The 8,757-nt window shown below is 35.2% G+C and overlaps 2 protein-coding genes across 3 annotated transcripts; one reads left to right on the top strand and one right to left on the bottom strand.

Annotated features, from left to right (window-relative positions):
- Nucleotides 1-1,396: 1,396 nt before the first annotated feature.
- LOC132162631 (solute carrier family 40 member 2-like) lies at nucleotides 1,397-5,196 on the top strand. The gene is made up of 8 exons (XM_059572909.1): nucleotides 1,397-1,585; nucleotides 2,129-2,279; nucleotides 2,937-3,133; nucleotides 3,428-3,904; nucleotides 3,976-4,147; nucleotides 4,305-4,442; nucleotides 4,613-4,723; nucleotides 4,848-5,196. Exons 1-8 carry the CDS (start codon nucleotides 1,467-1,469, stop codon nucleotides 4,968-4,970), a joined length of 1,488 nt encoding a protein of 495 aa, XP_059428892.1. The 5' UTR covers nucleotides 1,397-1,466; the 3' UTR covers nucleotides 4,971-5,196.
- Nucleotides 5,197-5,246: 50 nt separating this feature from the next.
- LOC132162632 (uncharacterized) lies at nucleotides 5,247-6,443 on the bottom strand. 2 transcript variants are annotated; one of them, XR_009438238.1, is made up of 3 exons: nucleotides 6,382-6,443; nucleotides 5,690-5,756; nucleotides 5,247-5,590 (listed from the first exon to the last, which is right to left on the bottom strand). XR_009438238.1 is itself a non-coding variant. In XM_059572910.1 (2 exons), exons 1-2 carry the CDS (start codon nucleotides 5,792-5,794, stop codon nucleotides 5,363-5,365), a joined length of 333 nt encoding a protein of 110 aa, XP_059428893.1. In that variant the 5' UTR covers nucleotides 5,795-6,249; the 3' UTR covers nucleotides 5,247-5,362. The 2 variants fall into 2 exon arrangements, 1 of the variants encoding a protein (XP_059428893.1); XM_059572910.1 differs by lacking the exon at nucleotides 6,382-6,443 and having other exon boundaries at nucleotides 5,690-6,249.
- Between the last annotated feature and the right edge of the window lie 2,314 nt (nucleotides 6,444-8,757).

The raw sequence follows: 8,757 nt of genomic DNA, 5'->3' as shown, positions 1-8,757 counted from the left end.
ATTCCTTTCATCCTAATGGTCGCGTGTTCGAATCCGCTTGCAGTAGTAGATGCGTGAACCAGATGCTACTTTGAAGGGGCTCTACTGGCTCACACCTTTGTGGGGTTGTGGTGACGGGCTCGCCTTACCAGGCAGTAGCTATGACTCAAACCGAACATTCCACAGCGGGTGGGAACCCCGATGGTAACGCCCAAGGGGAAAAACTACACTGGTCGCCCCTTCCCACCTTTTTCAATTAGAAAAAAAAAAAAAAAAAAAAAAAACAAGAATTTTCCTAGTTTTAAGGCTGAGTTTAAGATCTAGCTCCTAGGTTTCGGTGTTTAATTATACAATGCACATGCATCGAAGATTTTTTTGTGTGTTTTGGTTTTTTTGTTAGTGTGTTCACATTGAGTTTGTGATTTTAAAATTTGCAATTTAAAAATAATGTGCGACTTTTAAAAATGCGGTTTAATGTTTGATAAAATTGTGCGTTTTTTAAAACGCATTTAACCCTCTATATAGTCGGTGTCAAAAATAAAGGTTCAACATATAATTTTATATATTGCCCCTTAATCAATCACAAAATGTTACATTAATAAACACTCTCGTACTTTTCCTCTAACATTTGTTCTCGTTTTAATTTACAACTTATTCATGATGTAAAACTGAAATGCAATAAATATTTTTTTTCCCACAGTTTACAGATCATATCATGTCATTCTCATGATTCATACATTTGATTTGGCTATAAAAGATCATAGCATAGGAACAAATTTATAATTAATTAATGACATAACATAATATGATCATTAATTATAGAAACTAATTGATTTTACATTTTAAACCCGGCTTGTGTCACTACAAATTACATCGGATACTCTGTTTTCCCCTCTCTAAATTTATTATTTTTGTGCCGGAGGATGTGGGGAAGGTAGAAAAAACAGAGAATCTAAACAGCAAGTCAAGCAATATCTACCTTTCCAATTTCCATCGTCATTTGTCATTGTCTCGTTTGAAAGAAATGTGTTTTGAAAATACTTTCTTCTTCAGAATAAAAAATACACTTTTTAAAAATACAAATATATATTAACAGATCATTCAAAATACAAATAATAAGGATTAGGGAGTAACTTATTATTTAAAAAAAATTAAAAATAATAATAGTAATAAAGATCAGAGAAACATGGCTGCAAGCCTGCATGGCCATCCCAATCAGATAGTGGTGACTGTGCAGTCGCCCCAGCGACACAGGTATATATATATATATATATATTTTTTTTTTTTATAAATAAGAAGTCAATTCTATATTTTATTGTGTTTGGTGGAAAAAAAAAAATATATATATATATATATAAAACCAAGCAATCTTTTGTTTTTTTACATACTTGTACCACATTGTCCATGACAATAGAACGACATTAATGCACCCACCCAGAAGGTAGAAGGTAGAAAGAAATTAAGAGGCAGAGATAGAAGAAGCGATAATGAGAGAGCCACTTCTTGGCCAGCAGCAAGAACAACCTCCTTCTCAGGATGATTCAATCCCTTCATCACTTTTTACACACTTGTACGTGGCCCACTTTTTGGCCAGATGGGGTGCCAGGTTTACCTCTTATCCATTACTATTGACTTTACATTTGTAATTTTTGCCCTTGGGATTTTTCTTTTCTCTTTCAGTTTCTGTAGGTTTAAATTTTAATTAAATTGAATTTATTTCAATGTTTTCACATATACTATTTCAATGTTTTCACATAAGTATATTTTCCCACAAGTGATCAAGATTTGGTTTCAAGTCTGAGTGGGGTTTAAAGCATTAGTCAATTGAAGCATCGAGTCTTTATGGGTTTTTTTTTTTTTTTTTTTCTACAGAATAGTTTATTATTTAGGTGTTAAAAATTCAGACTGGTTGAACTCTGTTATGGATTTTGATCTAGTGAGAGGCAGTTTCATAGCTGCTGAAAATTCATTCAAATTACCAATTACTGCTTGAGAATTCAACAAATGAACTACACAATAAATTACTGTTTATATTTTGCCCACCCATCATGCCACAAATGACAAATTGGGTAGCTTCTCACCCCCAACATGCTTCCTCTAACTCTAGTGTTTGTGAGGGAGCTTTTATTCAATTCTCCCTTCTTTGCAGGATGTGGGAATTCTCTGTGGGGTTATACATGATCAGCATTTGGCCAGATTCCTTACTCTTTGCCGCTCTCTATGGTGTGGTAGAATCTGCTTCAACTGTGCTCTTTGGTCCCCTCGTTGGACAATGGGTGGATAGGTTGACATATGTAAAGGTTTGCTCACCATCTTTTTTTGTGTGCATTTGACAGTGAACATCAATAGAACCAATTTTATAAAGTCTTTAAGAAGACCCAAATTATTTTGTGTATTAATTTTATTTATGACTAGCACTTTAGCAAGCATAGTGAACAGTCTTTATGGATTCCCTTGGCCATCAGCTTAGGAGTTGGAGTTAATTGTCAACCTTTTGAATTGTTGTATGGAATGAGATCCAGAGGGGAGGGAGAAAAATGAGGTGGATCAGAGACTATCTCCAAAGTGTTAGACTTGAATATTATAACAGAATTCTTAGAGGATAAGAAGACCTTTAATAATTCTGTTCTAATATTGAATTTATCAATTCATTGCATCCTTAATAGTTAATATCCACTGGTCTCTTCTGTATGCTTTGATAAATTGCTTGTTGCTTGGTAAAATTTAGAAGAATAGAGAAAGAAAGTGAGAAAAATTTAGTCCTCTAAGCTGTCCTCATTTTGATATGCTTAAAAAAACTCGTCTTTGTGTACAGGATGAGACATGAAGAAACTAGGATATGATAATCTATACTTACTGATTTATATGGATTTGTATGAATATGCAGGTTGAACTCTCTATTAGGGACAAATCTAATCATTGATATATAAATTTGCATCTTAAATTTCTATTGGCAGGTTCTCCGAATATGGTTGGTAGCTCAGAATTTATCTTTTATAATTGCTGGGTGCACAGTGATTGCATTACTGAGATTCTCAACCTTGAAGTCCACTAATTACACAGCATTCCTCTCACTTGTGCTATTAACCAATGTCTCCGGAGCGGTTGCAGCACTTTCAACACTCGCGGGTACCATCTTGATTGAAAGAGAATGGTAATTCTTTTCAAGTGTACAAGTTTGAAACATTTTCATCTTTTTGTAATCCTCGTTATCAGTTTGTGGCCTAGTATTGTTTCGTTGGCTGCTGTGACGATGAAGGAAAAAGTGTAAATAAATTTAGCATCTTACATCAACCAATCCAAAAACTGGCCTTTTCCATTATAATAATCTTATTGCTGCTGTAACATCTTTGTTTCTTTCTTTTCCTTTGTCTTCTTGGCTGCAATAAGAGCATACAAAATGATTGATAACTCTTAACCGATGATACTAATTATTTCCAATCTACAGGGTGGTTGTGATATCAGAAGGCCATCCTCCAGAGATGCTAACTAAGATAAATTCAATTATCAGAAGAATTGATCTAATATGCAAGCTATTTGGTCCTGTTTTAAGTGGCTTCCTTATCAGCTTTGTATCACTAACAGCATCTGCTGTGGCTTTGGCACTCTGGAATGCAATATCCATTTGGGTGGAATATTGGCTTTTTATCTCTGTATATAATGGCATACCAGCTTTAGGTGAAAGCAGTGAAAGGAGGATCTCAAGGCTTTCACCAGTCGAAGTTGTGGAAGAGAGCACACTAACTTCCCAGGAGAGAGAAAGCTTGCTTTCTCATGATGGAGGCAATTCACCATTGACTGTGAACACCTGGGAAAGCAAGATAATTCAATGGATCCCTTGTCTTGATGCATGGAGAGTATATTTTCAACAAGATGTTGTGCTCCCTGGACTAGCCCTGGCTTTGTTATATTTCACTGTCCTCAGGTAATGAACTATTAACAAGTTCTTCTGGATCCAATATTTTGAATAAGTTCTTGCTGATTTTATCTCTGCAGCTTTGGAACTTTGATGATTGCTGATTTAGAATGGGAAGGTATACCTGCTTACGTTACTGCTATCGCACGTGGAATAAGTGCGGTGATCGGAATATCGGCGACATTTGTGTACCCAGTCTTACAATCTCGCATTTCCACAATTAGAACAGGACTCTGGTCTATTTGGTCTCAGGTGAAAATTTAGTAGGCAAGAAACAAGTCATTGGTTGCTGGAAATTAGGTTTATTATTATTACTTTTTTTGAAGTAACATGTCCATATGCAATCACCTTCAGTTCCTTTTTTTCTTTATTGGTTTTATGGATCATTCTTCGTGTGTTTTCTTTGCAGTGGACCTGCCTCCTAGTATGTGTTGGTTCAATATGGGTCAAAAATAGTGTTTTAGCAGCATATATGCTGATGGCGGGTGTAGCAACATCTCGGCTTGGATTGTGGATGTTTGACTTATCTGTCCTCCAACAAATGCAGGTAGGAAAAACCCAGCAATAATATTCCTCTCATAGCAAATTTCTGAAACTCTTCGTCTTGATGGGTGAACAAGTTATTTTCTGCAATTTGTTTATGCTTTTTAAGATATATCTCTCTTCTCTTACCAGTAGCTTCTACTTGTCTTCTCATTCATTTTCTTTCCCGGATAGGATCATGTTCCTGAAGCGGATCGTGGTGTTGTGGGAGGTGTTCAGAACTCACTGCAGTCTATTTTGGATTTGATGACTTATGTCATGGGAATAATCATCTCAAATCCACAGGTGATCTTATTTAGAATTTTGAAAAAACATATCTTTTTAGAATTGCATTTTTAAAAAATTACAATTTGAAAGCATAGAAAATCTGCTTTGATAACTTTATTCCATTCATGTTATTGCTTTTCAGGATTTCTGGCAGTTGACTTTGATATCCTTTGTGCTGGTGACATTGGCTGCATTCCTCTATACTATCTATCTGTACCTTGTCCGGAAGCACCTCTTTCATTTTGAGAAGCTACACTTTAGCTGATTATCAGGGTTATAAGATCACATGAAGATGCATAATCAAGATGAAGTTTAAAGAGTAATTACTTGTAATTACTCATATTACCCGTGTTTCCTGCCGGAGATTAACGGCATATCAATCATATTTGCTGGCCTTAAGTAGTCATTTCCATTGTCCTCTGTCCAAACATCCTTACAATTGTAAGGTAGTAGATGCTTAAAGCCCCTTGGTCCAGTTTTCTTGAGCTGAACTTTTTGGATTACTCATTTTTGTTTTCCTCAACACAACAACAGAGAAAAATGGCAAACATCCAAATTCCACTTATCAAAATCCTGAATTGTTTGACTGTAGAATAAAAGAACTAAAACCCTTTTCTTTAACAACTAAAAACTTCTTTAAACACAATGAAAATAAACCTAAGATATTTGGAATCCTGCAGCGCCTGGGGGTAATGGTGGCGGCAGTGGTGCGACCGTGGGTGGCAGTGGTGCGGCCTCAGTGCCTTGCTGGCCCTCCTGGCTGTGGTGGCAGCCTGGCAGGGTATCCTTCATATTAAACGTTAGCACTTCCCAAGAATCCCGACTATGAAAAATTATCGCGTTTTTGTGCGGGCGAGGAAAAATTTTTCCGATCCTCCAATCAAGCTTTTTGTAATTAACAAAAAATAAATAAATCTTAGATTAAAATTAATTTAAAAAATCATAATTAAATTAAATTTTAAGAATTGAAAGGAAGTGATATACCTGAAGCTGTTCCGGTAGCAAAGCTACGCCGCCGTGATTCATCACTGCATTCAAGTCGGCCTCCAAACTGGTCATAGACAAACCAGTGTTATGCTCATCTTGCATGTACGCATATTCAGTGGCATTGCCGTAAAATTCTCCCAACCCAACTTGTGATTGACCTACTGGGGAGACCAAAACTCTCTTGACTCCTTCCACAATTATACCATTTTATGTTCCAACTTTAGGTATTTGCGTTGTTGATAATATGAAATAGTATGCTGTTTGGGTATGGGATATGTCTCTAGAATTTCGTTTAAACTCTGAGAAAGAAGAGAGTCATTTGGCAAGAAATGAATATAGTCGTTTGGATTATTTGGCTTATTTTCTCCGCGCATCCTGGGAAACAGATACGAACGGAGAAGCACAACATTGGATGGTAAAAATCGAAGACCGTTATCCATGGATTCAATCCTTAACAAGAACAACTACGAAATTCAAGGGATTGGAGGGCAAAAACCCCCAAATCTGAATGGGTACTGGGTATGGAACCTAGTCTACCCAATCAACATCAATATCAAAGGAACCCGGGTCAGAAATGCGAGTAAATTGGTAAATATATGAATAATCAGGTGCATGGATGATAGTAATGAAACAATGCATTGAAAATTTTCAGCAAAGTAACACGATCTTTAAAGAAAAAGGAAAATTACCATTTTCTTGGAGATTATTGCGTAGGAAAGCTGGCCTTCATCCCTCACCTCGCGCAAGCATGGCTTTATTTTCACCACTTCTTATATAGGTTTGGGTTACAATATTGTTACTTACACTTCTTTTTGGGCCGACGATGTGCACAGTAGAGATCAACGGTGGATTGTTGAATTGGGATCGCTGAGGTGTCTTTTTTTGAACCGTTAATTTGAATGAACGGACAGCATAAAATGTATTGCATCGCTGACAACCGCGGAGATCAGAGGTTCGTTCTAGCCGTTGGATCATATAATCCGACAGCTCAAAGGGAAGCCCCAATTGGAATTAGGACTTTTTTACTTTCTCTTACACACAGTTATTGTTTTTTTTTTTTTTTTTCCGATGTCAATTGGAATTTTATTTTATGCTCCGGCTTGATATATAATTCTATAGTTATGGGTTCTGATTTATGATTTTTTTCGAGTTAAAAAGGCAGAAGGTTCTTTGTTGTGGCTATAATAGCGCATACTCGCTGCAAATCAATGACAAAATGAGCGTAAATGAAGAAATTCTATGTTTATTTTTAATGGACGGTTAAAAATGAGACATCAACAAGCATCAAAGAATAAATCAAAAGGCCAAAAAGAAATGTGTATTTTTAGAGAGATTGAGATTAGATGCAATTTGTGCCTACACGAGCCTCAAATGAGAAATAACTCTTTTGAAACCCATTTGTTTTGCAGATATCTTATTTGGAAAAATGAACCCTTTAGAACCCTCTCTCCATTCTCTGAATTAATTGCAATTTAAACCGTCGATAAATCCAGATCTAGTGACCCAATTGAGACGTTGGCTGACAATTGTTTTGAGACAACTCCTTCAGCCATGGGATCTGTCCCATTCAATATAGATAACTGCGGTCAACATAAACCTTTCATCAGATTTTGGTTGGCTGCAATTATCTATTTTCATCAGGATTTTGGTGGGTGGACAGCCCACCAACATATATCTAATACCTAATTATCTATGATAAGCAATAGTAGGCATATTTGCTAGCAATTTCTCTTCTTTTCTTTTTTTTTTTATATATATATATATAACATTGTGTTTCCATGTGAGGTTGAATAAGAAAGTGTGATTATGTGATTATTAAGGATGGTATCCAATTAAAAGCCTGGACTGTAGTGCAAATGAAATAGCTATAACTATCCCATTAAATATGAGGAATGGTGGGTGAGAGATCACTAGTCAAGGGTGTATGATTTAAATTATAAAAAGAAGAAAAAAAATTGCTTATAATAAGCATTGTAACTGCGTGGTAAGTAGGGAGTCGTTGCTCTTATTTGAAAACATGATTGAGATTGTGTAATATCTAAGATATTGAATGCGATGTAATACTTATAGTTTTTTTTCAGTTCATTTTAAATGAATGACTCATATCGTTACGTCACATAAGAATATTAACCTAAAAACAATTAATTCATCCCAAATGAATGATTTGACAACTTTGAAAGTAATTTAAGTGCCAATTTTAGCCCAAATAGATGGTTATGATATTTAAGGCCGTTGAACCATCCACATGGCTAACAAGCCTAAAATAGCTGTTTTAGTCACTTTTAAATGCCCCAACTATCGCCCTAATGGCCCAAGTGATTCGGTCAAATCAAAATTGGTCTTTGAAGGTAATCGAAACACTTTTATAATATCTAAGAATGAATGAATGACCTTCGTTATCTATTGAAAGCGGCTTTAACCACCCTAAAACAACCAAAGGGTGAAGGTCCACTCCATTGTCTATACACAAATATAAACAAAAAGAGAAACTTCTCTTTTTTTTTCTTTTTTTTCTTTTTTTTTTTTTTGCCTGTAGTCATTTTCTTATTCAATTAAAAAAAATAAAAACATTTGGTGGTGGTGTTGCTGTATGACGTGAGGGTGACAATGACGGTGGCATTACAGTAAATCAGTGGTTATGGTAAAGATAGGGGTCGGCGGTTGGAAAAACATAAAATAATAATAATAATAATAATAATAATAATAGTAAATAATTAAAAATAAATAAATTTTAATATGCATTTTGATGTGTTAAATTTTAGACCATTCGTTTAAAACGAATAAAAGTTATTTTAAAAACATGTAAATAAAATTAAAAAAAAAAAAAAAAAACAGTTCTCAACAAATTGTTGTGCATAAGACATGATAGGCTATATGCTATAGGCTATAAGTCACCATCAAGGAGACAACATTGTGATTCTCATATCTTGCTTCCAATATTTTGCTGGTGAAGGTAATATATATTTTCCTCTTTTGCCTATTCAACCATGACCAAAAGTCGTCATGACGGCAAGTGTCACCGTTTTTTTTTGTTTTTGTTTTTGTTTTTTATTCAATTGAATAAT

This window comes from Corylus avellana, chromosome ca9 (genome assembly GCF_901000735.1).
Source record: "Corylus avellana chromosome ca9, CavTom2PMs-1.0".
Taxonomy (NCBI): Eukaryota; Viridiplantae; Streptophyta; class Magnoliopsida; order Fagales; family Betulaceae; genus Corylus; species Corylus avellana.
This window is presented reverse-complemented; position numbering and strand designations above follow the sequence as displayed.

Excerpts from the sequence above, each read along its gene's own strand:
- LOC132162631 (XM_059572909.1), top strand. The coding sequence starts at position 1,467 with ATGAGAGAGCCACTTCTTGGCCAGCAGCAAGAACAACCTCCTTCTCAG. Across the intron at positions 4,148-4,304 it reads TCTGGTCTATTTGGTCTCAG|TGGACCTGCCTCCTAGTATG; the intron begins GTGAAAATTTAG and ends TTTTCTTTGCAG. Across the intron at positions 4,724-4,847 it reads TAATCATCTCAAATCCACAG|GATTTCTGGCAGTTGACTTT; the intron begins GTGATCTTATTT and ends ATTGCTTTTCAG.
- LOC132162632 (XM_059572910.1), bottom strand. The coding sequence starts at position 5,794 with ATGCAAGATGAGCATAACACTGGTTTGTCTATGACCAGTTTGGAGGCC. Across the intron at positions 5,591-5,689 it reads TGCTACCGGAACAGCTTCAG|CTTGATTGGAGGATCGGAAA; the intron begins GTATATCACTTC and ends AATTACAAAAAG.